This window comes from Chiloscyllium plagiosum, unplaced genomic scaffold (genome assembly GCF_037043375.1).
Source record: "Chiloscyllium plagiosum isolate Xiang-an unplaced genomic scaffold, Cpla_swu_hap1 HiC_scaffold_4, whole genome shotgun sequence".
NCBI lineage: Eukaryota > Metazoa > Chordata > Chondrichthyes > Orectolobiformes > Hemiscylliidae > Chiloscyllium > Chiloscyllium plagiosum.
Window position 1 is genome coordinate 101537354 of NW_028270142.1, and position 27488 is coordinate 101564841.

The following is a 27488-nucleotide window of genomic DNA, read 5'->3' on the forward strand; positions in this document are numbered from 1 at the left end:
CTGAATAGGAAGGGAATAGAGGAATATGGATCCTGTAAGTGAAGACAGTTTTAGAATGGAAGAGCAAAATGTGTTGGGCTCAGGCTTGAAGGGCCGATGGGCCTAGTCCTGTGCTGTGTTGTTCTTTGTTCTAGCAAACTGCTTATCCAGTACTGGATGAGCAAAAGGTTTCTCCAATTAAATATCTGGAAACACAAAATTTATACACATAAGCTCCATTGCCCAGAGACTGATTGTATCCCTCTCTCTGGTACTCAGGCTGTTTCCATTGCTGGTGTTATTTTTGATCTTATTGACGATCTTCTGGTTATATATTCACACCATCACGAAGACAATTTATTTCCATGTCTGTATCATACAAAACTTCATTCCTGGCTTAGTTTATCTGCTATTGAAACCCTTTCCCATGCCTTCATTACCACTAGACCCAACTATTCCAATTCACACCTGAAAAACTCACATATCTTTTTACTTGTACCAAGCTCTATTCATCTATCACTCTCATGCTTGCTGAGCTATATTGACTCTTGGTTAAACAATGCTTTAATTAAAAAAAAAACTCATCCTTGTTTTTACACCTCCCCACTTCAGTAATCTCCTTCAGCCACACTGAAGTCACAGGGTAGAGTCAGAGCATCATAGAGATGTACAGCATGGAAACAGACCTTTTAGTCCACCTTGTCCATGCTGACCAGATATCATAAACTAATCTGATCCCATTTGCCAGCATTTGGCCCATATCCCTCTAAACTCTTCCTATTCATATACCCCTCTAGATGCCTTTGTACCAGCTTCCACCATTTCCTCTGGCAGCTCATTCCATACACTTACCATCCACTGCATGAAAAAATTGTCCCTTAGGTCTCTTTTATATCGTTCCCCTCTCACCCTAAACCTATGCCCTCTAGTTCTGGACTCCCCCACTCTGGGGAAGAGACTTTGTTTATTTATCCTATCCATGTCCCTCATGAGTTTATAAACCTCTATAAGGTCACCCTTAAGCCTCCAACGCTCTGGAGAAAGTAGCCCCAGCCTATTCAACCTCTGGCTTTGGCTCAAACCCTGCAACCCTGGCCACAACCTTGTAAATATTTTGTGAACCCTTTCAAGTCTCACAACATCCTTCCTATAATAGGGAGACCAGAACCACACCAAAATTGGTCTAACCAACATCCTGTACAGCTGCAACATGCCCTCCCAACTTCTAAATTCAATGTACTAACTAATAAAGGCAAATATATTAAATGCCTTCTTCAGTATCATATCTAACTATGACTCCACTCCTGTCATAGAGTCATAGAGCATAGAAACAAACCTTTCGATGCAACTAGTCCATGCTGACCATGTTCCCAAACTAAACTAGTCCCATCTGCTTGTGTTGGCCCATATCACTCCAAACATTCCCTATTCATGCACTTATCACACCCTTTATCAGGTCCCTGGGTATTTTAAATGTTGTAACTGTCCTGTGGTTCCTCTGGCAATTCATTCCACACACTAACCACTCTCTGTGTAACAAAGTTGTCTGTCGTGTCCTTTTTAAATGTTTTTCCTCTCACCTCAAAGGTACGCCCCGAATTTTGAACTTGCCCACCTTAGGAAAAAGACCTTTGCTATTCACCTTATTTATGCCCCTCATGATATTATAAACCTCCTATGCTCCAGTGAAAAAAGTCCCAGCCTATCCTTATAACACAAAAACTTCCATTCCCGGTAACATCTTGGTAAATCTTTTCTGAAGTCACAGAAATTTCTGCTCCTGGAACTGTAATCCTGGTGTCTTGAACATCCCCAATTTAATCTGCACAATAAGATTTTTAATGTTCTCGCTAAATCACTCCATCCTTCTACCTCTTTAAAACGTACCTTTAATTGATTCAGGCTTGCAATTACCGCCCAGGGTGACTACTTCTGAAGAAATAAAGTTAAGAGGTACTTTGATTGTGGAAGGGTGGGTGTTGGTGAAACAGAAGGCAGGGATATTGGCAGGAAGGGGGGCTTGGGTACTGGTGACGTTGCAGAGAAGATGGACATGGATTGTTGGTGACAATGAAGCAGTTGGGGGACCATGTGCCAGGGATGGGGGGACAGCTGTTGTGAGACAATGGGAGAAGGATTAGTGAAAAGGTCCAGGCGCCCAGGTGAGATTTGAGCTCCAGATATTGATCTTGGACATTCATCCCTCCCCCCTCACCCAGTCTCTTGACTGAATACTCCTAGAGCTTCGCGTTTTCCTTTACTCCTTAGTGAGCTTCAGGCCTGAACCCCTCAGCGAGTCTTGATTGTGTTGTGTTGTTACTCTGCAGCTCACTTGGCTCCAGGTTGTAGGTTCCTGATCCAGAACCCCGGCAAAGTTCTACTGCTGCAAATTGCAAATTTCCAGAATCTGCCCAGGCTCCACTCTAGCACTCTTCTACCAACCTCCTTATTCCTTCTTGGCTCCAGTCTCTAATAACATTTACAATCTTTTGAGCAAACAATAACAACAAGCTTGATTGAACAGAGGAGTGTAAGAAAGGACATCTTACTTGGAGCTCTATAGAGCCAGCTTTCAATTCCATGCAATCTAATGTCACAATGTTAAAAATCGCATGATACCAGGTTTTAGTACAACAGATTTATTTGTAAGTACAAGGTTTTGAAGCGAAGCTCCTTCGTCAGGTAGCTACGTGTAATTTTTAACTTTGTCAACCCAATCCTATACCAGCACCTCCCCATCATAATGTCACAATGACATAACTCTGTGTGCAATAAATGCTCTGCAGCTATACCTATAGCAAATGTATAATTCCCTTTATGTTGTACAGTTCAACCTTGGAGAGGCACTGACCTAAAGGTATTATTACTAGACTATTAATCCAGAAATTCAGTGAATGTTCTGGTAACCTGGGTTTCAATTCTGCCACTGCAGATGGTGAAAGTTGAATTCAATAAGAAAAACAATGGAATTCAGAATTTACTGATGACTGTGAAACTATTGTTGATTAATGGAAAAAACCATCTTGTTCACTAATGTTGATCAGAGTTGATAATCTGTCATCATCACCTGGTCTGGCCTGCATGTGACTCCAGACCACGTCAATGTGGTTCACTCTCAACTGCCCTCTGGAATGACCAAGCAAGTTATTCAGTTCAAGGGCAGCTCGGGACGGGCAATAAATGCTGGCTGGCCAGACAGCAATGCTCATGTCCCATGAGTGAACCAAAAAAAAAGTATGGGACAATCTCACTGTGGCATGTGTGCAAAAAGCACTATAGACACCGGAATTACAGGACAAATGGGAAGAAACATGACAAAACTACAGGTGATAATTTGCTAAATTGCGGCAAATACAGACATGGTTCATCACCCCATCCCAGCCTCATGTAACGAGGGGTCAAATGTTATTCTACAATGTTTTTTCATATGCTGTGAGTTGAATCAATGCAAATTGTTAACTGAATTTGTATTTAAGCATGCTTATTTAAAATATGGTTGCAGTTTGGTCCAATAATTGATAATTGAATTTATCATTTCCATGAAAGTAGAGTGAATTAGTGATGTAGTGTGTTTAATTTTGACTGAAGGTAGCCTCAGTGGAGTGCAGCTTTAATGAGGGCTGGGGTTAGAGGTGAAAGGTGAAAGGGGGGATGTTCTTTCTGCACAAGGAAAGTCTCTCTCTCTCTCGGTGTTCACAGGCTGCGGCGCAGTTAAAGGATGGAGGAAAGAGAAACGGAGGAGGAGAAGCTTTTCAAAAAGCACCGTAAGGAGAGGAAAGAATTACAGGGTAGGTGAAGCCCGGGGAGGTTGTGAAGGAGGAAGAGAGCGGCTCCTGGCCCTGGGGGAGGCCGCTGCTGCTGAGTGGAGGCCTGGAGCCACCGCCACCGCCAGCTGCTGTTTACCCGGTTTGAGAGGGACCGGGACCGGGACCGGGACCAGCCTGGCTCCTCCAGCCCGTGGTCAGGACCTCTCTTGCACAGTTGGCCTGTGATCATAGCTGCCCCTTTCTGCTGCAAACAGCGCCCTTCGGTTCTCAACAGCCCCCTGTCTGCATCTGGATTGTTCTTTGCACACACAAAAAAAATCAATGCTTCTGTCGCGAAAAGTTATGCACGTCTTTTCCCTCTACCCTTCACTCACTTTGCACAGAAACATGCTTGTCACCCACCACTGGGCGTTCACATTGACATTTGCAGTTGGCAACTCCCACATTAATTGTGGGGTTGGTTAGCTCAATTGGCGGGGCAGCTGGTTTGTGATGTATCAAATTACTGGATTTGTAGAGTGATAGAGATGTACAGGGCAGAAACAGACCCTTCAGTCCAACTCATCTATGCTGACCATATAGCCTAGCTTAGCCTGACCTAACGCAACCTAGCCCCATTTGCCAGGCCTTGACCAATATCCCTCTAACTCTTTCCTATTCATATACCCATCCAGATGCCTTTTAAATATTGTAATTATATCAGGCTCCACTATTTCCTGTGATGGCTTATTCCATACACACACCATCCTCTGTGTGAAAAAGTTACTCCTTAGGTCTCTTATATTTTTCCCCTCTCACCCTAAACCTATGCCCTCTAGTTCTGGACTCACCCACCCCGAGAAAAAGATCTTGTCTATTTATCCTATCCATGCCCCTCATATGTTTATAAACCTCTATAAGGTCACCCCTCAGCCTCCAATGCTCCAGGGAAAACTAGCTCCAACCTATTCAGCCGCTCGCTATAGATCAACTCCTCCAACCCTGGCAACATCCTTGTAAATCTTTACTTAACTTAAAAATGTGTTGCTGGAAAAATGCAGCAGGTCAGCATCAAAGGAGAATCGACGTTTTGGGCATAAGCCCTTCTTCAGGAATGAGGAGGGTGTGCCAAGCAGGCTAAGATAAAAGGTAGGGAGGAGGGACTTGGGGGAGGGGCGTTGGGAATGCGATAGGTGGAAGGAGGTTAAGGTGAGGGTGATAGGCCGGAGAGGGGGTGGAGGCGGAGAGGTCAGGAAGAAGATTGCAGGTCAAGAAGGCGGTGCTGAGTCTGAGGGCTGGGACTGAGAAAAGGTGGGGGGAGGGGAAATGAGGAAGCTGGAGAAATCCGCATTCATCCCCTGTGGCTGGAGGGTTCCGAGGCGGAAGATGAGTCGCTCTTTCTCCAGGCGTCGTGTTGCCATGGTCTGACGATGGAGGAGGCCAAGGACCTGCATGCCCTTGGCGGAGTGGGAGGGGGAGTTAAAGTGTTCAGCCACGGGGCGGTTGGGTTGGTTGGTGCGGGTGTCCCAAAGGTGTTCTTTGAAACGTTCTGCAAGTAGGCGGCCTGTCTCCCCAATGTATAGGAGGCCACCTCGGGTGCAGCGGATGCAGTAAATGATGTGTGTGGAGGTGCAGGTGAATTTCTGATGGATATAGAAGGATCCCTTGGGGCCTTGGAGGGAAGTGAGGGGGGAGGTGTGGGCGCAAGTTTTGCATTTTTTGCGGTTGCAAGTGGAGGTTGGGTTGGTGGGGGGGGTGTGGATCTGACAAGGGAGTCGCGGAGGGAGTGGTCTTTCTGGAACGCTGATAGGGGTGGGGAGGGAAATATGGTGGTGGGATCCGATGTATCTGGAGTTTGGTGGGGTGGTAGGTGAGGACTAGTTGGGTTGTGTCCTGGTGGCGATTGGAGGGGCGGGGTTCAAGGGCAGAGGAGCTGGAAGTGGAGGAGATGCGATGGAGAGCATCGTCAACCACGTCTGAGGGGAAATTGCGGTTTTTGAAGAAGGAGGCCATTTGGGATGTTCGGTAGTGGAATTGGTCCTCCTGGGAGCAGATGCGGCGAAGGCGAAGGAATTGGGAATATGGGATGGCGTTTTTACAGGGGGCAGGGTGGGAAGAGGTGTAATCTAGGTAGCTGTGGGAGTCAGTCGGTTTATAGTATACGTCCGTGTTGAGTCGGTCGTCCGAGATAGAGATGGAGAGGTCTAGGAAGGGGAGGGAGGAGTCTGAGACGGTCCAGGTAAATTTTTGGTCGGGTTGGAAGGTGTTAGTAAAGTGGATGAACTGTTCAACCTCCTCATGGGAGCACGAGGTAGCGCCGATACAGTCATCAATGTAGCGGAGGAAAAAGTGGGGGGTGGTGCCAGTGTAGCTGCGGAAGATGGACTGTTCCACATATCCAACGAAGAGGCAGGCATAGCTAGGGCCCATGCGGGTGCCCATGGCTTCTCCTTTGGTTTGGAGGAAGTGGGAGGATTGGAACGAGAAGTTGTTAATAGTGAGGACCAGTTCAGTCAGTCGAAGGAGAGTGTCAGTGGAAGGGTACTGGTTCGTTCGGCAGGAAAGGAAGAAGCGGAGGGCTTTGAGGCCTTCGTGATGGGGGATGGAGGTGTATAGGGACTGGATGTCCCTGGTGAAGATAAGGTGTTGGGGATCGGGGAAGCGAAAATCATGGAGGAGGTGGAGGGCGTGGATGGTGTCCCGAACATAGGTGGGGAATTCTTGGACTAAACCTTTTCTTTTCTTAAACCTTCCAAGTTTCACAATATTCTTCTGGATTGTGATCCAAAAACATTCAATGACCCTGAACTTTTCCCAACCAGACTTTACAAATAGCAGAGCTTGTACACCAAGTTTGTAATTAAACAAAAATAACCTGGTTAATATCTACTATCTAAGCCAACCCCTTCTTTGAACAGAAGCCCGCACTCTGTATCCAAGGGATAAGTTTAATAAAAAGAAAAATAATTTGCGGGTTTGATAACAGTTTCAACAATGAATACCAGGCCTTTGTGAAATTCTTTGGTTATATTACAGGAATGGATCACTTCGTCTTGCTTGAATTTCAAAGTCACCAATCAATATAAACAACTTCTGCAAACCTTCTGGAGACTTACTTATTTCTTACAACTGGGATTCTTTTCTCAGAACCTTCAACAAGTTAACAACTAGAGAGAACAAAACCAGAAAACAAAATCAGGTAGCTGCTAGTACCAAAACCCAGTCAGAGCAAGTTGACTCTTTGGTTTCTCTTTCCTTTTAACACACTCTGTGATTGGCTGGCCAGCAGCAGGCCTCCCTTGATTGATCAGTTCAACATCATAACATCTTTGTGGCAAATCATCGACTGTGTTCTTTGAGCAGTATTTAACCTACAGTATCTTTCCAGGCCAGTTCTTAACAGTGAATATCTGTCTTTTTTTTATATTAAAAAAAAACAAGCTGCTGTGCATAGTTCAGGTCTCAACTACAACTCACACAGTTCCAGACCAAAAATGAGAAAAAAGCAAAATACAGATAGTCTGAACAGACTGTGTTATTGATTTGGAATGGAACAGTACAACAGTTATTTTGGGACTTATGTAGATTCTGACGGAATGTGTTTAATTGGAAAAAAGTGTTGTATGAAAGCAAAGGAGAAAAGAGTAATTATATATAAGTAATTCTCTGTTATCCTTCCTTTCTTCATTTGTTGTATGTGCAATACTGAGGTTTCTCAGATTCAGTGGAAGAACCTGCTAAACATTTGCTACTGTCCTTCTTGAAGTCAGCTCTGCAAATTCAGATAAACACTCACTATTCCTTACAATGAACTTGACACTGTGGCTGGATCTTCCTGCAAATAAGAATAAAACACCTCTTCCTGCAAGTTCATATTGTCTCAACTCTCAATTGTCTAGTGCTTCAAACAAGGACAAAAAGAACATTACAGATATTCTGAAGCTCCCCTGAAGTACAGCAGTAATGACATCAGTAACTGGAATTATTATCAATTGTTCAAAATGGCAACTACTTGTCCATCAAGCTGTGTTATACTTTGAGTCCAAAAACCTTGATGATGTGGCTGAGAAGAAAGAAAAGGAAGCAAACCCTGCTCTCCTTATCTCGCTACCTCATGGGACAATCTGCCCCATTTACCCAAATATTTATGGGTCAAGATTTGGCCTGTTGAGTCCCATGAAGACCTACAACCAAAACCAAGGGAAAGACTGTGATAGAGACTTTGTTTTTGTTCAACCATTTGGTCTAAATAGGGAAATAAAATGAGTATGTACTGAGTTTACATCATGAACACAGTTAAAACATTTGAACTATTTGTGATTTAGTAGTGCAAGGAAAAACCTAACATTGTTGAAATAGGTGTTAAGGGCTCCAAGCCGTTTAAAACACTGTGAAGTTGATGAAAATAGATAATGCTGTTAAAGTAGTAAGCATTTGTGTTCTTTATATTTTAAGTTTTGGCAGAAAGCCCTTTTTAAGAACAAATTCCCTTACTGCAATGTTCTGTGAGACAGATTAGTAAGCAGGTTGTTATTATTATAATAATTAAGAGTAAAGGAGTTATAGATTTATGAAAATTTAACCATGCAAACTTGCTTCTTGTGTCTACTCTTTTAAGAAATCTTAAAGTTGTTTATAACACTTTGTGAATGCTGAGCTATATCAATTTTGTTTGTTCATTTGCCTGAGAAATGTACAGTAGTTAGAATTATTACTGAATTAATCTTGAGATTTTATTTTCACTTCTTATGGTTTGGTTGGATCTTGATGTAAATGAGGAAGCCAAATTTGTTACTCATCCCAAATTGCCTTTGAGAAGGTGGTATTGAGCCATTGCCTTGGATGACTTTAACTTGTTGGGTGTAGGAATGACTGCAGTGCTGTTTCTTCGGAAGGGAGTGTAAGGATTTTGACCTGATAAAAGAATGGTAATACATTTTCAAATCAGGAGGTGTGTGGTTTAGAGGATAAGTTCCAGACATTCGCTGCCCTCTCCTTTTGAGGTGGTAGAGATTGTTGGTTTGAAAAATGTCAAAAATGTTTGGCATCTTACAAGATTCTGGTGTTGTCACCGGACTAGTAATCCAGATGCCAATCTGTGCTAACATTGGTTCAGATCCTACCACTGCAGCTGATGAAGTATAAGATCATAAGATGTTGGCACAGATGATGCCTGTCAAGTCTGCTCCACAATTCAGTGAAGTCATGGCTGATCTGATAATCCTTGACTCCACTTTCCTGTCTATTTTCCATGACCTTTGATTCTCTTCCTGATAACGTCCACCTGTCTTAGCCTTGAATATACTTAACCACTAGACTAGACAGCATTTTTTGTAAAGAATTCCACAGATTCATAACAGCTATTCCTTGTTCTGCCTTAATTGGGTGACCTTTTCCTCTGAGATTATGGCCTTTGGTCCTAGTTGGCCTACAGGAGAAACAGTCTGTCTGCATCTACCCTGCCAGTCCCGAAAGAATCTTCTATGTTTCAATAAGGTGCCTCTTATTCCTCTAAATACCACTAAATATAGGCCCAATCTTCTCATAAGGCAGTCCCTCCCAGGATCAACCTACTGAACCTTCTCTGGACTGCTTGCAATGCCAGTAAATCTTTCCTTAATTAGGGGGCCCAAGACTGTTAATAGAATTCCAACTGTGGTCTTACCAGAACCTCGCATAGTTTTAACATGAACTCCCTATTGTTAGATTCATGCCCCTTGAAATAAAGGCTAACGTTCAATTTGCCGTCCCTATTACCTGCTGAATGTGACTGCTATCTTTTTGTTTTCCACACATGAGAATTCCCAAATCCCTCTTTAGGCTTCTGTATTCTTTCTTCATTTAAATAATATTCAGTCTGTCTATTGCTGCTGCAAAGTGCATATAGACACATTTTCTCTTATTATCTTCCAGCTGCCAAGTGTTTGCCCAGTTGCTTAGTCTATCTGTATCCATCTGTGAACTTTTTGTGTCATTCTCAGAATTTGCCTTCCCACCTAATAATTGTGGCACAGCACTACCCGCTTTGGCACTCCACTAGTTACAGGTTGCCATTCTGAAATGCTTGCCTTACCCCAACTCTCTGTCTTCTGTTTAGTTAGTCAAACTTCTATCCACGCTAACATGCTACCTGCAACACCATGGGCTGCTATTGTATTAAATAGTCTAACATGTGGTACCTTCATTTAATGCTTTTTGAAGCTCCATATATATTACATTCACTGCTTTTGCTTTATCTATAGAGTCATAGTCATAGAGATGTACAGCATGGAAACAGACCCTTCGGTCCAACCTGTCCATGCCGACCAGATATCCCAACACAGTCTAGTCTCACCTGTCAGCACTCGGCCCATATCCCTCCAAATCCTTCCTATTCATATACCCATTCATATAGCCTTTTAAATGTTGCAGTTGTAACAGCCTTCACCACTTCCTCTGGCAACTCATTTATCCTGCTTGTTACATTCTCAAAGAGTTCTATTAAATTTTTTCAGGCATGATTTCCTCACTGTGAGTCAATATTGACCCAGCTTGATCATGTTACAGCTTTCTAAATGCTTTGTTATTGATAATTTCTAATAGATTCTCAAACTTTCCCAACAGCAAATGTGAAGCTAACTGGTCTGTAGTTATGTATTGCTTGTCTCCTTCTATTTTTTAAAAAAAGTGTCATATGGGCAGTTTTCTAATCCCCTGGGGGTTGTTTTCCAAATGTGAGAACTCTTGAAAGATTACTGTAAGACATCCATGAAGTCTGCAGCTACTTGTTTTATATTCTAAGACGCATCCCATCAAGTCCAGCCTTCAGACCCATCAATTTCCCTGGTACATTTTTTCTGATATAACTAATAGTTATTGCAATTAATTTCCTATCTCCCCTTGCCCCTTGAAAATTCAGTAATTTTGCAATGCTATTAGGATTTTTTTACTATGAAGATTGATGTAAAGTGTTTATTTAACTCCTGTGCCTTTCCTGGTTCCCCGTTTTTATTTCCCCAACCTCGCTTTCTAGTGGACCTGCATTAACTTTGGCAACTCTTTTTTTCCTTTTTATAAATTTCAAGAAGCTGTGCCTGTCTGTCTTGATGTTACTTGGAAGTTTACCCTTAAACTTTATCTTCTCCCACATTTTCTTGTTTGTCTTTTGGTTTTTAAAACTTCCTCAATTCTCTGCTTACCACTAATCTTTGTTTAAAATTTATGTTCTTTTTAAATTTGATATTATCCTTACCTTCCCTGTGCTTAACTCCTTCCAAGAGTCCTACTTCCTCATTGGATATATCTTTGTTGTGAGCCAGAGTTATTTTCTTAAATATAAACCATTGTTCTTCCACTGTCTTTGCTGCAAATTTCTTTCCTGGTCTACTTTGTGTAGCTATGCCCACATCCCTTTGTTATTACCCTTATTTAACTTTGGCACAGTTGTTTCTAACCCAAATTTCTTTCTCAAGTCGAATGTTAAGTTCGACCATGTTATGGTCACTGGTTGAGAGGATATTTTCCTCTGAGTCAAGAAGTGTGGTGCTGGAAAAACACTGCAGGTCAGGCAGCATCCGAGAAGCAGGAGAATTGACTTTTCGGGCATAAGCCCTTCATCACTTGCTCCTATGTTTTCCTCTGACATCATTTAGAATCATAGAGTTTTACAGCATGGAAACAGACCCTTCAGCCCAATTTGTCCATGCTGCCCAGTTTTCCCAATTAATTTAGTCTCATTTGCCTGTGTTTGGTCCATATTCCTCCATACTATCCCATCCATATACCTGTCCAAATGTTTCTTAAATGACAAAATTATACTCACCTCCATGACTACCTCTGCTAATCTGTTCCAGACAATCACCACCCTCTGTGTGAAAAAAATTGCTCCTCTAAACCCTCTTGTACTTCTTCCCTCTCATCTTATACTTATGCCGTCTAGTTTTAGACTACCCTACAAAAGGGAAATGCTGTTGGCTATCTACCTTATCTATCCCTGTCTTGGTTATATAGAGCCTCAGTCTCCTATGATCCAGGGAAAAGAGTCCCAGCCTATTGAGCCTCTCTTTGTCCAGTATACCACCAATCTTGATGTCATCCACAAACTTATTAATCATACCTCCTAAATTCTCATCTAAGTCATTTATATAAATAATGAATGACAGTGGATTCACCAATCCCTGTGGCATACCACCGATCACAGGTGTCCAATTTGAAGAATAATCCTCTATCACCACCTTCTGTCTACTACTTTCAAGGCAATTTTGTATCCAGTTGGCTAGCGTTCACTGGATCCTGTGAGATTTAACCTTATTGAACAACCTACCACGCAGTATCCTACCTTGTCAAAGGCATTGCTAAAGTCCATGTAGACAATGTCTACTGCACTGCCATTATCTACTTTCTTGGTCACACTTTCAAAAAGGTGTACAGTCCCTGTACACCTCCATCCCCCATCACGAAGGACTCAAAGCCCTCAGCTTCTTCCTTTCCCGCCGTACCAACCAGTACCCTTCCACTGACACCCTCCTTCGACTGAATGAACTGGTCCTCGCCCTCAACAACTTCTCTTTCCAGTCCTCCCACTTCCTCCAAACCAAAGGAGTAGCCATGGGCACCCGCATGGGCCCCAGCTATGCCTGCCTCTTTGTAGGATATGTGGAACAGTCCATCTTCAGCAGCTACACTGGCACCACCCCCCACCTTTTCCTCCGCTACATCGATGACTGTATCGGCGCTGCCTCGTGCTCCCATGAGGAGGTTGAACAGTTCATCCACTTTACCAACACCTTCCACCCCGACCTCAAATTCACCTGGACCGTCTCAGACTCCTCCCTCCCCTTCCTAGACCTTTCCATTTCTATCTCGGGCGACCGAATCAACACGGACATTTACCATAAACTGACCTACTCCCACAGCTACCTAGACTACACCTCCTCCCACCGTGCCCCCTGTAAAAACACCATTCCATATTCCCAATTCCTTCGTCTCCGCCGCATCTGCTCCCAGGTGGACCAGTTCCAATACCGTACAACCCAGATGGCCTCCTTCTTCAAAGACCGCAATTTCCCCCCAGACGTGATCGACGATGCCCTCCACCGCATCTCCTCCACTTCCCGCTCCTCTGCCCTTGAGCCCCACCCCTCCAATTGCCACCAGGACAGAACCCCACTGGTCCTCACCTACCACCCCACCAACCTCCATATACAGCGTATCATCCATCGTCATTTCCGCCACCTCCAAATGGACCCCACCACCAGGGATATATTTCCCTCCCCTCCCCTATCAGCGTACCGAAAAGACCACTCCCTCCGTGACTCCCTCGTCAGGTCCACACCCCCCACCAACCCAACCTCCACTCCCGGCACCTTCCCCTGCAACCGCAAGAAATGCAAAACTTGCGCCCACACCTCCCCCCTCACTTCCCTCCAAGGCCCCAAGGGATCCTTCCATATCCACCACAAATTCACCTGCACCTCCACACACATCATTTATTGCTTCCGCTGCACCCGATGTGGCCTCCTCTATATTGGGGAGACAGGCCGCCTACTTGCGGAACGGTTCAGAGAACACCTCTGGGACACCCGGACCAACCAACCCAACCACCCCGTGGCTCAACACTTCAACTCCCCCTCCCACTCCACCAAGGACATGCAGGTCCTTGGACTCCTCCATCGCCAGACCATAGCAACACAGCGGTTGGAGGAAGAACGCCTCATCTTCCGCCTAGGAACCCTCCAACCACAAGGGATGAACTCAGATTTCTCCAGTTTCCTCATTTCCCCTCCCCCCACCTTGTCTCAGTCAAATCCCTCAAACTCAGCACTGCCTTCCTAACCTGCAATCTTCTTCCTGACCTCTCCGCCCCCACCCCCACTCCGGCCTATCACCCTCACCTTGACCTCCTTCCACCAATCGCATTTCCAACGCCCCTCCCCCAAGTCCCTCCTCCCTACCTTTTATCTTAGCCTGCTGGACACACTTTCCTCATTCCTGAAGAAGGGCTCATGCCCGAAACGTCGATTCTCCTACTCCTTGGATGCTGCTTGACCTGCTGCGCTTTTCCAGCAACACATTTTCAGCACACTTTCAAAAAAACTTCATCCAATTTGTGAGACACAAATTTATTAAATTTACCTCATCGCACATCACCAGATCAAAAATAGCCTGATTGTTGGTTGAATCTGCAACATATTCTTCTCAAAAGTTATCCTAAATACACTCTATGAATTCTTCCTCATGGCTGCCTATCCAAATCTACATGAAGATTAAAGTATCTTCAACACCATTGAAACGCCATTAAGTAATAAACTCCAACTAATAATTAAGAAATTGAAATCTAGTCACAATAAATGTGATCATGAAACCATCATTGCTTGTTGTAAAAAAACCTATCTGGTTCACCAATGTATTTTTATGGTGAAAATCTGCCATCTTTAGCTGGACTGACGACTGACATCTGACAAAGATGTGGTTGACCCTTAACTGTCCTTTGAAGTGAATACATAAAGTTATGGAAATACTCAGCAATCTGACAGTATCTATGGAGAGGGAAAAAAGTTTGACATTTCAAGTTATAGAGTGACAGATATCTTGCAGCATGGAAAAGACTGTGTCAGTCTACAAGCATCAACCTATTCCAATCCTGTTTTCCAGCAGTTAGCTCACAACCTTTGAGTTACATATGATTCTCCTTTGACCAGTGAAACAGAGGAACAAGCCATTAAGTTGCACCAAACCATTACTTTTTACGATTTAAATGAGTTGCTTAATTAAATTACATCTTGATAGGAATGTCTTCTTTCTGTGTCTACGTAGAATGTTTTTATTTTTACGTGCAAAAAAAAGTGCTGAGCATTACACCTTCACTTTGAATTGCAGCGAAAATACAGGCAATGAAAAACGCTGTTGCTAAGAATGACAAGAAAAGAAGAAAACAGTTGGTAGAGGAAGTTGCAAAATTTGAGGCTGAATTGGAACTGAGGCATGAGGAGGAACTTAAACAGCTCACTCGGTCACTTGATAAGTCTAGTACGGTGAGGAAATGGTTTTATATTTAGATTCATGAGTAACTAATCAAAAGTTGTAATTTATTATGTATTTTCTTCATGTATAAGGAACTTAATTTCTTTGCAATCACCAAATTATTGAGAGTGTTTTAAAGTTGTGCTTTTTAAGTCTTACTGCTTTATAAAATAATTTACTTGCACAATAGTAACAAGAAAAAAAAATTGTCATTTTTATTTCTTGTGAGGGAAATATAAATTCTATATATCAGTTTAATTTGAATTTACTTGATGCATATACTTAAGACTTGTAGTATCCTCAATTTGATTTCATTCATATAGGATATCAAATTGTTAAGGCATCAGGAAGCCTTGGTATACTATTTTTGGAGTTTAGTCAGACTAAACAAGGCTATAATTTTAATGTGAAAAAATGCTGCAAAGATATATTGAAATAGGTATCTGAGATATATTTTATGTCCTGATAATATTCTTTTTCATTAGGTTGAATCATGTACTAATGGATTTGCAAATTTAGAGTTGGAGATTGAAAATGGTAAAGCAATTAAGCCATCTCGCGTTTCTAAGGCACAAAAGAGAAGGGTACGTTTTTGACTGAAATATTGTGGTTATATTTTTCCTTTTGAATTGTGTTAAACTAAAACATGTGGCACATGCATTGTTTTAAGTACACAATAGTGTTCAGAGACATTTTCTATTATTTGATTTTAATCAATTAAAAAAATATATATTTTCAAACTCCAATACAAGGAGAAGAAAGCCGCTCAGGACAGAGAACGAGAAGAGAGAATAGCTGAAGCTGAAATTGAAAATTTGAAAGGAGCCAGGCACCTGGAAAATCAAAAACTTGCTGAAATCCTTGCTAAAAGGCACTTACAGATCAAGCAGATCCCATCTGATGGTCACTGCATGTATAAAGCTATTGAAGATCAACTTAAACAGGGCAGTCTATTGACCCTTGCAGATCTAAGGACACAGGCGGCTGAATACATGAGAAGTCATGCAGATGATTTCTTGCCTTTTCTGACCAACTGTAATACAGGAGACATGTATACACCTGGTAAGTATTACTGTACTGCTTCAAATGCTTGAAGTTATTGGTTCAATTAATAGTTTAATTATAAACATGATTGAAAGTATGACAGTTTTACACAAAGAGCAACACTACTGTGATGTTTAAGCAAAAATGCTGTTTTTCTTTTGTACTATTAGAATCCATAGTGTACCTTAATGAGCATATCTTCAATGCACTGCTCACAAGGCATTCCCAAATTAGCTATACAAGAGTGAACACGAGTGAACTTTACCCTAGGTTATGTATTATTTAAAGATAGCTGTAAACTTTTTTTTAACACTTTTTGGCAGATGTGTGGTTAAAAGTGGATATTCAGAAACTGCTGTCTTTTCTACTGATGAGAATTTTCACTAAAAAGCTTTGAAGAAGTTAGACTCTATTGAAAAATATGTAACTGGACTTCTTAGAAGCATTTTAAGTTGATAATTATTGCTAAAAGGTGACAGTGACCCTATAAGTCATTTTATATTTGATTGTCACACATTTCCTTTTGATAAGAAACTTCCCATTTTGATATTATTTTATAAAGTCTATGATATTTTAATTTATTTTATTTAGTATATTATGGAAGTATGTTAATGCAGAATATGCACTATTTCATGCTGAGATGTTTATATCAAATAGGTAACTTTTAGATATCAAAAGGTGAAGTACAAGGATTAGTCTAAGTAAGTCCAGTTGAAAGTTTAACACGATATTATGGGTTGAGTGGTATCCTTTTGTGTACTAATATCCATGTCTCTCATTCTTGAAGCTTGAATTCCCCTTAGAGAAAATTAGAGATGGGTATGGTGGGATAGGTAGTGCACATCAGCTATTCAAGGAGCTGGAAAAGCACAGCAGCTCAGGCAGCATCTGAGGAACAGAAGATTGACGTTTTGGGCATAAACCCTTCATCAGGAATGTGGAGGGGAAAGGGGACTGAGAGATAAATGAGGGTGGGGCTGGGACTAGGGTATCGTAGCTAGGAAGGTAATAGGTAGATGCAGATGGGGGGTAATTGTGATAAGTTGGTGGAGGCAGTAGAGCTGATAGGTGGGAAGGAAGATGGACAGTAGGACAGGTCAAGAGGGTGGTACCGAGTTGGAGGATTGGTTCTAGGATAAGGTGGGGGGAGGGGAGATATGGAAACTAATGAAGTCGATGTTGATGCTGTGTGCTTGAAGGCTCCCAAGACAGAAGGTGAGGCATTCTTCCTCCACTTGTCAAGTGACTTTGAGTTGGTGCTGGAGGAGGCCCAGGACTTGTATGTACTTGGGGAGTGGGACAGGGAGTTGAAGTGGTCAGCCATAGGACAGTACGTGTGACCCAGAGATGTTCCCTGAAACGCTCCATGAGTTGGCGTCCTGTCTCCCTGATGTAGAGGAGATCACATTGAGAGCAACGGACACAGTAGATGAGGCAGGTGGGTATGCAGCAAAACCTCTACCTGATGTGAAAAAATCCTTAATGGCCTTGGACGAAGATGAGGGAGGAGGTGCTGGCATAGGTCTTACACCTTGTGTGGTGGAAAGGGAAAGTGCTGGGTGTGGAGGGTGGGTTGGTGGGGAGCGTGTTCCTAACAAGGGAATTACAGAAGGAATTGTATCTGTCGAATGCTGATAAGGGTGGGGAGGGAAATATATCTTTTGGTGGGATTATTCGGTTAATCGATTAAATGCCTTTCCCCTGGGGCTCGGAGTTTTTAAAGTCTGCTCCTTGTTCAGGAGACTGCACCAACCCACAGAGCGCGAGACCCTGCCCCCAACACTGCCCCCCCATCCAACCCCAACCACCAACTCCATCCCCTGCTCCCCCACCCCGTCCAACACCGACCCCTTGCCCCCAACCCCCCGCCCCCAAACCCATCCAACACCTACCCCCTGACCCCAAACCCCATCCAACACCGCCCCGCCCCTCCCTGTCTGCCCTCACCCCTCCAGGGCAGCAGAACTGTACATCTACATTGAGACTGCTGCTGCTGCAGCAGCCTTTGTTGGGTAAGTCTCCAAATAGCGCGTGCACACACATACAGCCACACACACAACGTTTTACTGCAGCCTTTTGACAGGACAATGTTGGACAGATTATCAGGAGAAGGGGTTTAGGGTACACCCCTCTGTAGAACTCCAGGGAAAGTGTGTGGGGAGAGAGAGAGAGGACGGGAGGTCATTCATTTGGAGATGGTGCCTGTTTAATTACTGTAAACAAAAGACGCGATCACTGTTGGAAACATGTCTTTGATGTAATGTTTCTATCGGGACCTCGAGATCTCCTTTGGATAATTCAATTTTCAGATAATTGGTATTCGGATAATCCAGGTTCCTCTGTAGCTGTATTTGAAGTTCTTATGGTTTAAAGAATGCAATTTCTGTGATGGTGATGCACTACATTGGGATGCCGCAAACTGGTAAGATGTAGATGTCTGTCTATTCATGATATTCCTCTGTACTGATTATCAGGGTTAAAAATAGTTACCTGAGTCTTATGGTTGAACAAATATGCTTTACAGTATATGATATTCTCTGCAACTATATTTTCCTGTATCACTTTTAAAAAAATCTCCATTTCAGAGGAATTTGAAAAGTACTGTGATGAGGTAGCCAACACAGCAGCCTGGGGTGGACAACTTGAGGTAAGGAATTGTTATTTTACTACAACTATACTTTGATTATATTCTAATTTATCAGTAATATTAGCAGTCCAATAATACAAAAGTTAGTATTTACATTAAAATTTAACTAATCACGCCCAGCACAAACTGTGTTAGAATTATAGACTACTGTCATAATTCTTTGAAGTTTGTATCACATATAGCTAGAGTGGTGAAGAAGGCTTTGAGTACGCTTACCTTCATTGTTCAGACCTTTTGAGTATAGAGTTGGGACGTTGATGATGCCTCTTCTGAAGTGCTCTGTCCCGTCTGGTCACTGGAAAAGGTTCAGAAGAGATTTACCAGTATGTTGCTGGGAATGGAGGGTTTGAGTTATCGGGAGAGGCTGGATAAGCTGGGATTTTTTCAATGGAATGTAGGAGGTTGAGGGGTGACCTTATAGAGGTTTATCAAATCAGGAGGGGTAGGGACAAGTTGAATGTGGGGGTGTCTTTTCCCTAGGGTGGGAATATAAAGACTGGTGGACAAACTTTTAAGAAGAAAGATTTAAAAGTGACATGAGGAACAATATTTTTACATAGAGAGAGTGGTTCATGTGTGGAGTGAACTTCCAGAGGAAGTGCTAGATGTGGGTACAAATACCATGTTTAAAAGACATTTAGATAAGTAGATGAATAAGAAATGGTTGGAGGGAAATGGGCCAAGTGCAAACAGGTGGGACTGGTTTAGTTTGGAATTATGGTCAGCATAGACTGGTTGGACTGAAGGGTCTGTTTCTATGCTGTATTACTCTTAGCCTCTATCTCATTGTTAATTGATAAAAAAGTGATGACATGAGCACTGATTCTTATAGAGTCATAGAGTCACAGAGGTCTACAGCATGGAAATAGACCTTTCGGTCGAACTTATCCATGCCGACCAGATATCCCAACCCAATCTAGTCCCACCTGCCAGTACACGGCGCATATCCCTCTAAACCCTTCCTATTCATATACCCATCCAGATGCCTTTTAAATGCTGCAATTGTACTAGCCTCCACCACTTCCTCTGGCAGCTCATTCCATACATGTACCACCCTCTGCATGAAAAGGTTGCCCCTCAGGTCTCTTTGATATCTTTCCTCTCTCACCCTAAACCTATGCCCTCTAGTTCTGGATTACCCACCCAAGGGAAGAGTCTTTGTCTATTTGAAGGGCGGCACGATGTCACAGTGGTTAGCACTGCTGCCTCACAGCGCCTGAGACCCGGGTTCAATTCCCGCCTCAGGCGACTGACTGTGTGGAGTTTGCACGTTCTCCCCGTGTCTGCGTGGGTTTCCCCCGGGTGCTCCGGTTTCCTCCTACAGTCCAAAGATGTGCAGGTCAGGTGAATTGGCCATGCTAAATTGCCCGTAGTGTTAGGTAAGGGGTAAATGTAGGGGTATGGGTGGGTTGCGCTTCAGCGGGTCGGTGTGGACTTGTTGGGCCAAAGGGCCTGTTTCCACACTAATGTAATCTAATCTAATCCTATCCATGCCTCTCATGATTTTGTAAACCTCTATAAGGTCACCCTTCAGCCTCCGATGCTCTAGGGAAAACAGCTCCAGTCTATTCAACCTCTCCCTGTAGCTCAAATCCCCCAATGCTGGCAACATCCTTGTAAATCTTTTCTGAACCCTTTCAAGTTTCACAATGCGGAATCCCACTTGTCATTCTCTTCCATTCTGAAAATAAAACAGAAAAGGAATAAATGGGTTATGTATTTTTGTTAATTCATCATGGCATGTAGGTAATACTTGGCCAACATTTGTTACCTATCCTTGTTCTCCTTGAGAAGTTTATGATGAGCAGCAGTGTGTGCTGTAGTCACACCCATATTGCTGTTAGGAAGAGAGTTTCTGGATTTTAACCCAACAACACTGAAGGAATGATGATATATTTCCAAGTCAGAATGATGGGAACCTTGGAGGGGGTGTTGCAGTTTGTGTTGTTATCCTATATCTACTGCTCTTGCCTTGAGATGGTAATGGTTGTGGGTTTGGGAGGTGCTGTCTAAGAAGCCTTGGTGAATTTCTGGGTGCACCTTATAAATGGAGTACAGTATTGGTATTGAGTGTCACTCAAGGAGGGGTGAATATTTGCGGATGTGGTGCTAATCATTTCAGCTGCCTTGTCGTAACTGGTGTCAAGCTTCTTGAGTGTTGTTGGAGCTACACTCCTGGAGGAAAGTGGGGAATATTCCATCACGCTCTTGACTTGTACCTTGTAGATGGTGGCAGGGGGTGAATTACTTGCTGCAGCATTCTGAGTATATTTTACTACTTTTTAAAAATCTTGAACTTTTGTGATGACTCTGAGAATAGTGGCCATGATTTCTCAGTGTGCTACCCCAATGAAGTGGAATAATCCACTACGCAATTAATGCACATGTGATTTGCCCAGTCAAATGTAGATTAAAATCTCCCATGCTTGCTGTAGTACTTCATTAAATGCATCTCTAATTTCCTGTTTAATGCCATTCCCCATCCACCACTCTGTTCGGAGGCTTTTAGACAACTCCTAATGTTATAGCTTCCTTATTACACCCAGACTGATTCTACATCGAGATTTCCTGTGACAATAGTTCACAACATTGCATTGGTTTCATTTTCAATAACAATGCCCCCCCCCCCCAACTCTTTGAGCATTTTGCCTGTACATCTAAAGTTTGAATACCTTTTTAGATGTCTGGTGCTCAGCCTTGGCTACACTGTAATGATGTCTCTGTGATTGCAGACTCGTGTACAGTTATTTACACATGCCAGAACTAGTGTCATATTGATAAATGTAGGTAGACTCAGTCATCCTTCAATTGTTTACTACCCTCCTCTGACAAATTTGCAAGTGTTCCTGTGCCTGTTTGTGCATTTTTACCAAGCCACTTCTGCCTGAGACCTTGGGATCATTATCTACAAGGGGCTAGCCTCTGGCAGTCCTGAGTGCTGGAGACCCTGATGCATTTGTTCTTTGACCGGTTGACGTGATGTCTCACCAGAGTGTGCTACCGAGTCTAATCTAGATAGAGTTCTCACTGAGGGGTAAGTCTCTGAGCTGGTGGAGGATAAAGTGGAAGCCTTGCCAATAAATCCTCCTTAGGTTCCTCCTTGGAGATGAAGGTAAAGCTGGAGCTGAGGGACTCCAGCATTGGTCGCTTTGCAAAGGTTTGTTCTGGTATTGCCTGCATAAGAGGAGAGAATTAGTTGTCTGAGTAAAAGCACATTAGGCATGCGGTAATGCTGGTGTTAATGGAAGAGCAGTGCCCTACAGCACAATGATGCTTACGAGAGTGATTGGCCTTTTGAGATGTCCTCATTCCCATGGGAAGTTATGGGCCAATTTTTCTTGTTCTGTGACAAAGCAATGGATTGAAGATGATGGAAGAGCTGGTAGTGATGATTTATGAGCAAGAGAAATGGTAAGGCTGTTCATAGTGAGTGTAGGAAGCCTTGCGGACAGAAATGATTAGTAATTTTGGAGATTACATTGGTGAGAACCATTAATTGAGATGATGGATGCAAAGATGAGAGTTTTATTCCATGACCATTGGTGAGATATGTGTACGGAGTTAAAAAGATTGGTGACCCTGTGAGTGTAATGTAGCAGAATGAAAATGGTGGCACACTCCCTTGTGGAACACAGAGGATTATTGACCTTCCAGATCTGTTGGGAATCCTGCTTCACCTGAGTTCAGCACTGAACAGGTTGCTAACTGGCTCCAGAGTGGGTGGGTCTGGTGTCATAGCCTTCAACAGCAGTGAAGTTGATAAGGATGGTCTTCCTCTTCAGCACCTTATTCACCAACACCTCCAGGTCCCTGCCTGTGAAGCAGGGTGTGAGCTTTCCCTTCTGCATGTTAATGGTCTAGCCTCACAATGTGAGGGGCAGGTCTTGGCTTGCAACATCTGAAATAGTATGCAACTGGGGTTTCAAATAAAATGCCAATGGTGTGATTGCCAGAAGATCCTGTCAGTGGTGAGTTCTTCTGCCTTTTCTGCTGCGCCATTTCACAAGGAAAACAGTTGCAAAGTAAACAAGGTGAAGAACAAAAGGTTGCGTTAGAGAGGTTATTCTGAGACATGATGGAGCAGGTGCCATGAACCGAGATAGGTGTAAGGGCAGGAAGAGGGATTTGCAGAGAAATTTTGATAGGTTAGGTCAGTGGGCAAAATGTTGGCAATCGGAGTACAATGTGGAAAAATGTGAAGTTGTTCATGTTGGAAGAGAAACAAAAGGACAAGATATTATTTAAATGTATAAACACTGCAGAAAACTACAACATGAACTAACTTGGGAACATTTGTGCAGAGAAAGCTAGCACATGGATGCTGCAGGAAGACTAATGGAATGTTGGCCCTTATTTCAAGGGGCTTGGATTATAAGAGTAGGGAAATGTTACTGCATCTGTACAAGGTGTTGTGAGACCACATCTGGACTGCAGTGAGCAGTTTTGGTTTTCCAGATGTAGATATTCTGGATGTAGATTTGCATGCTGAGTTGGAAGGTTCATTTTCAGACGTTTCATCACCATACTAGGTAACCTCTTCAGTGAGCCTCCAAATAAAGCATCGGTGATGTAGCCCACTTTCTATTGATGTTAGACTTTCCTTGGGTTGGTGACATAATTTCCTATGGTGATGTCATTTCCTGTTCTTTTTCTCAGAGGGTGTTAAATGGGACCCAAGTCAATGTGTTTGTTGATAGAGTTCCAGTTGGAATGCTATGCTTCTAGCAGTTCTTGTGCATGTCTCTTTTTGGCTTGTCCAAGGATGGATGTGTTGTTCCTCTCGAAGTGGTGTCCTTCCTCATCCATATGTAAGGATAGTAGTGAGAGTGAGTCATGTCGTTTTAGGGCAACTTGGTGTTCATGTATCCTGGTGGCTAGTTTTCAGCCTGTTTGTCCATGTAGTGTTTGTTACAGTTCTTGTAAGGTATTTTGTAAATGGCATTAATTTTGCTTGTTGTCTTTCAAGTTCATTAGCTGCTGTTTTAGTGTGTTGGTGGGTTTGTGCCATGATGCCAAGGGGTCTGAGTAGTCTGGTAGTCATTTCCAAGATGTCTTTTGATGTAGGGGAGAGTGGCTAGGGTTTCTGGATATGTTTTGTCTGCTTGTTTGGGTTTATTGCTCAGAAATCAGCTGACTGTGTTCATTTACAAAAAGAACAGGAAATGACATCACCATAGGAAATGATGTCACCACTTGAAATGACATCACCAACCCAAGGAAACTCAAACATACAAATAGAAAGTGGGCTATACCACTGGTGCTTCATTCGGAGGCTCACTGAAGATGTTACCTAGTGTGGTGACACAACATTTGAAAACAAACCTGCCAGCTCAGTGAGCAATCCTACATCCAGAACCTCAACCTGAGCTACAAATCTTCTCAGAAAGATATTGTTTCATTGGAGGCAGTTCAGACAGGGTTCACTTAGATGGTCCTGACTGTTAAGGGATTGTCTTCTTAGCAAAGACTAAACATGCTGAAGTCTCCTCCTGTTTAGTAGAATGAAAGTTGATCCCATAGATGCAGTTTAGGATTATTAAGAGGTTTAACAGGGTAACAGCTAAGATGATGGTTCCCCCTTGTGGGAGAATCTAGATCCAGGGAACATAGACTCAGAATAAAGTGGTGCTAATTTAAGATTGAAGTGAAGAGAATGAGTGTCTTTGGACCTCTTTGCTAAGAGAACTGTTTAAAGCTGAGTTAGATAGATGGATATTTGAATGCTTGATCATAAAGGAATCAAGAGTTATGGGGAAACTACTGGACATGATCCTATGGAATGGTGCAACAGACTTGAAAGGCTGAACAGCCTACTCCTGCTGTTACTTCTTATGGTCTTACAACACATTAGGCAGGATTTCCTGGTTTTCAATTAATGTTGACTTATCACATAGATGATCTGAACAACAGTGAAGGAAGCCTTCCCAGATTTCAGTAAGTTTTGTTTGTATGACCATTCCATAGTTTTGTGGTTTGTAATAGTATCTTGCACAAGTGTGGTGGGAAGTCAAGTTGATTTAAATATCCTTGAACTCCAGCACCCACCTCAAAGGGGAAGTTGCCAAGGGTATTCTTGGTCTGATTTCATTCTTTACAAAATCAGTTTTGCTTTCCAAGTACAATATTGAAATTCAGGCACAAATTCTAGAACCTTTGTGCCAGTGATAGTCTTTATTAGATTTCTTCTGCTAGTCAATTCAACCTCAATGCTATTTTATCTTTTGTAGTGATACCACAGGCATTGTTTGTCCTCTTAAAATAAATGCATGAAAGAGTTCATTTCATTTGGAAAAACTGTAATCATTTAATTGAAATTAAGTACCTTTCTAGAGTCATCGAGATGTACAGCACAGAAACAGACTCTTCGGTCCACTTGTTCATGCCGACCAGATATCCCAACCCAATCTAGTCCCACCTGCCAGCACCCAGACCATATCCCTCCAAGCCCTTCCTATTCATATACCCATCCTTTTTAATGTTGCAATTGGATTAGCCTTCATCACTTCCTCTGGCAGCTCATTCCATACACGTACCACCCTCTGTGTGAAAAAAGTTGACCCTTAGGTCGTTTTTATATCTTTCCCCTCTCACCCTAAACTTGTACCCTCTAGTTCTGGACTCCCCCAAGCCAGGGAAGATACTTTGTCTATTTATCCTATCATTGCCCCTCATGATTTTATAAACCTCTATAAGGTCACCTCCTCCGCCTTTGCTCCAGGGAAAACAGCCCCAGTCTATTCAACCTCTCCCTATAGCTCAAATCCTCCAGTCCTGGAAACATCCTTGTAAATTTTTCTGAACCCTTTCAAATTTCACAACATCTTTCCGATAGGAAGGAGACCTATCTTTCAAACCTTTAATGCTTTTGAAATTATTAATTTCGAGCAGATATCAATAAAGAATTTATTTTTAAACCAGCTCTGTATTTCGTGCGATATAATCTGTTTAGATTGAATCAACTTGCTATCCCAAAGATGCGGGACTGTATTAACTGTATATACTATCTTGATATATCTTACACTTTTAGGTTTATTCAAAATTGCAAAATGGTAAGAATATCTGATTTGTTTCTCATATACAATATTTGTTTAATTCCTTGCAGTTGAGGGCTTTGTCTCACATTCTGAAAATGCCAGTGGAGGTAATACAGGCAGACTCTACTCCAATCACTGTAGGTGAAGAGTATAGAAAGAAACCAATAATTCTAGTGTAAGTAGAAACTCTATACAATTTTTCACTACAAACTACCATAATACTTGGCAAGTTTCTTTCCATCAGATTGAGAGAAGTTGACCGGGGCAGATATTCCTATTCACAAAGTGCTCTTTCCTGGTCATGCATCAGTAATAAGGCCTTTTCTCATGGTTGTACAAGTACTGCTATGAATGAACTGTTGCACCTGCAGCGCCGGATGACTTTAAGACTCTGCTTTGAACAGTGTTGTTCAAAACAGGAACAAAATTTTACTTGCGTTTCTCACTTGCATAACATACTTGCTTACATCTGATATCTATAGGGTAGGTGGATCAAACTTCCCATTTCATATTTAAGTCCCTATATTAACTTTGGGTGATGATTGATTTCATTTTAGATTTACCTGTCATATTTCCTAGCCTAGTGTGTGGTGCTGGCAACATCCAAGGAGCAGGAGAATTGATGTTTTGGGCATAAGCCCTTCATCAGGAAGATTTCCTGGCTTGGAGATTACATAATAGGTGTTTAGATGATTGTTGCAGTTGGAGATGCATAACTTTTGATGTTGTTATCTAAAAGTTAAATAACCGTGCAATGCTTTTTTGTATAGGAATCAGTAAAACTTGAGGGAGAAAAAAAAAACATAGAAATGATTAAAGGCCAATGTACTATTGGAAAATTATTTTTCAAATTTCTTTAGCATAGGTTGCCCCCCCAGATCAATTTTTGATTTCAACATCACTGGTCTCAGTTATCAGGCATTGAACTTTTAAATCCTTTTCTTTCTTCATTTAATGTTTCAGTCCTGGTTGTCCTCTTCCTGCTGCACACCTCTGATTTCTTATCTACTGCTCCTTTATAAATTTGACCTCAATAAAACCCAATGTCACCTACACATTGAGCGCATACCCCTTGCTGTGGATGTAATTTGGCTGTATGTTGTTGGTTGGACAAGTTGTTGACAACTTAACAAGAGCTGACAAAAGCCCAGTGTGTTCTGACATTTCCTAAGTTGACGATGAACATTTCTCAGGGGAGGAAAATGAAACAGTAATTGCATGAGAAATGCTGTCATAAGTTCCTCAATTTAATGAATCAGAAGTCAGATATATCAAGACTTATGTACCTCCAGCTGCGAAACCACCTAAATACTTTATTTTTGGCGGGTACAACACTTTAATATAATGGATAATGATATTATTTTAAGATAAACACAGATCAAATATTAAACATTGGATTAAACCAGGAAACATCTGAATAGCTAGCAATAACTTTCTAATTATGAAGAATGAATTCCTTGTCAGTATAGTTCAAAGGTTTGCTATCTTGTAATAATTGGGTTGCTAATGTAAAAAAGAAATGAGTCGGCAGTTCACCCACTCTTGGGGCTGTTATAAAATTGGAACTAATTATGCTAACGTTGCTTGTTTTTTTTGTAAAAACTGTTTCTTACTTTTTTTTGATATTGAATACTTTATTCTTGTTTACAGGTACATGAGGCATGCATATGGTTTAGGAGAACATTATAACTCTGTAGAACAATTAACTGACCTACCTACAGAAGACGTGTGCTAAATATTGATCAGTATTTACATTCTATTTCTTACATCAAAGTATTAGAATTTCTCTGTTGTAATTTTCACGTTGAGCTAAAAATTGTGCTGTGTGCACAGGTTCATGTGGAGAATTTGATAATGATGCGTATTCCACTTTTTTTTTTCTTGATAAACCATTCAGTGGTGTGAAGACCAGTAATAAAAGCTGAATTAAGACTGCATATGTTCATTGAGGTTAAATAATGTCAATGATCCTGCTGTTCAGTATATGCTGTGCATAGTGAGACAAATAAAAATTTCAGATATGAATAACAATGGAAA

General features: G+C 42.1%; 1 protein-coding gene across 3 annotated transcripts; it reads left to right on the top strand.

The window, feature by feature from the left end:
- The first annotated feature begins 3613 nt into the window (after positions 1–3613).
- Positions 3614–27488, top strand: otud6b (OTU deubiquitinase 6B). 3 transcript variants are annotated; one of them, XM_043688102.2, is made up of 8 exons: positions 3623–3767; positions 6762–6924; positions 14583–14737; positions 15212–15310; positions 15479–15788; positions 18356–18417; positions 25520–25626; positions 27102–27386. In XM_043688102.2, exons 3-8 carry the CDS (start codon positions 14597–14599, stop codon positions 27184–27186), a joined length of 804 nt encoding a protein of 267 aa, XP_043544037.2. In that variant the 5' UTR covers positions 3623–3767; positions 6762–6924; positions 14583–14596; the 3' UTR covers positions 27187–27386. The 3 variants fall into 3 exon arrangements, with proteins under 3 accessions (XP_043544035.2, XP_043544037.2, XP_043544036.2); XM_043688100.2 differs by lacking the exon at positions 6762–6924 and having other exon boundaries at positions 3614–3767; positions 27102–27488; XM_043688101.2 differs by lacking the exons at positions 3623–3767; positions 6762–6924 and adding an exon at positions 6942–7991 and having other exon boundaries at positions 27102–27488.

Excerpts from the sequence above, each read along its gene's own strand:
- otud6b (XM_043688100.2), top strand. The coding sequence starts at position 3,698 with ATGGAGGAAAGAGAAACGGAGGAGGAGAAGCTTTTCAAAAAGCACCGT. Across the intron at positions 15,789-18,355 it reads AGGAGACATGTATACACCTG|AGGAATTTGAAAAGTACTGT; the intron begins GTAAGTATTACT and ends TCTCCATTTCAG. Across the intron at positions 18,418-25,519 it reads CCTGGGGTGGACAACTTGAG|TTGAGGGCTTTGTCTCACAT; the intron begins GTAAGGAATTGT and ends AATTCCTTGCAG.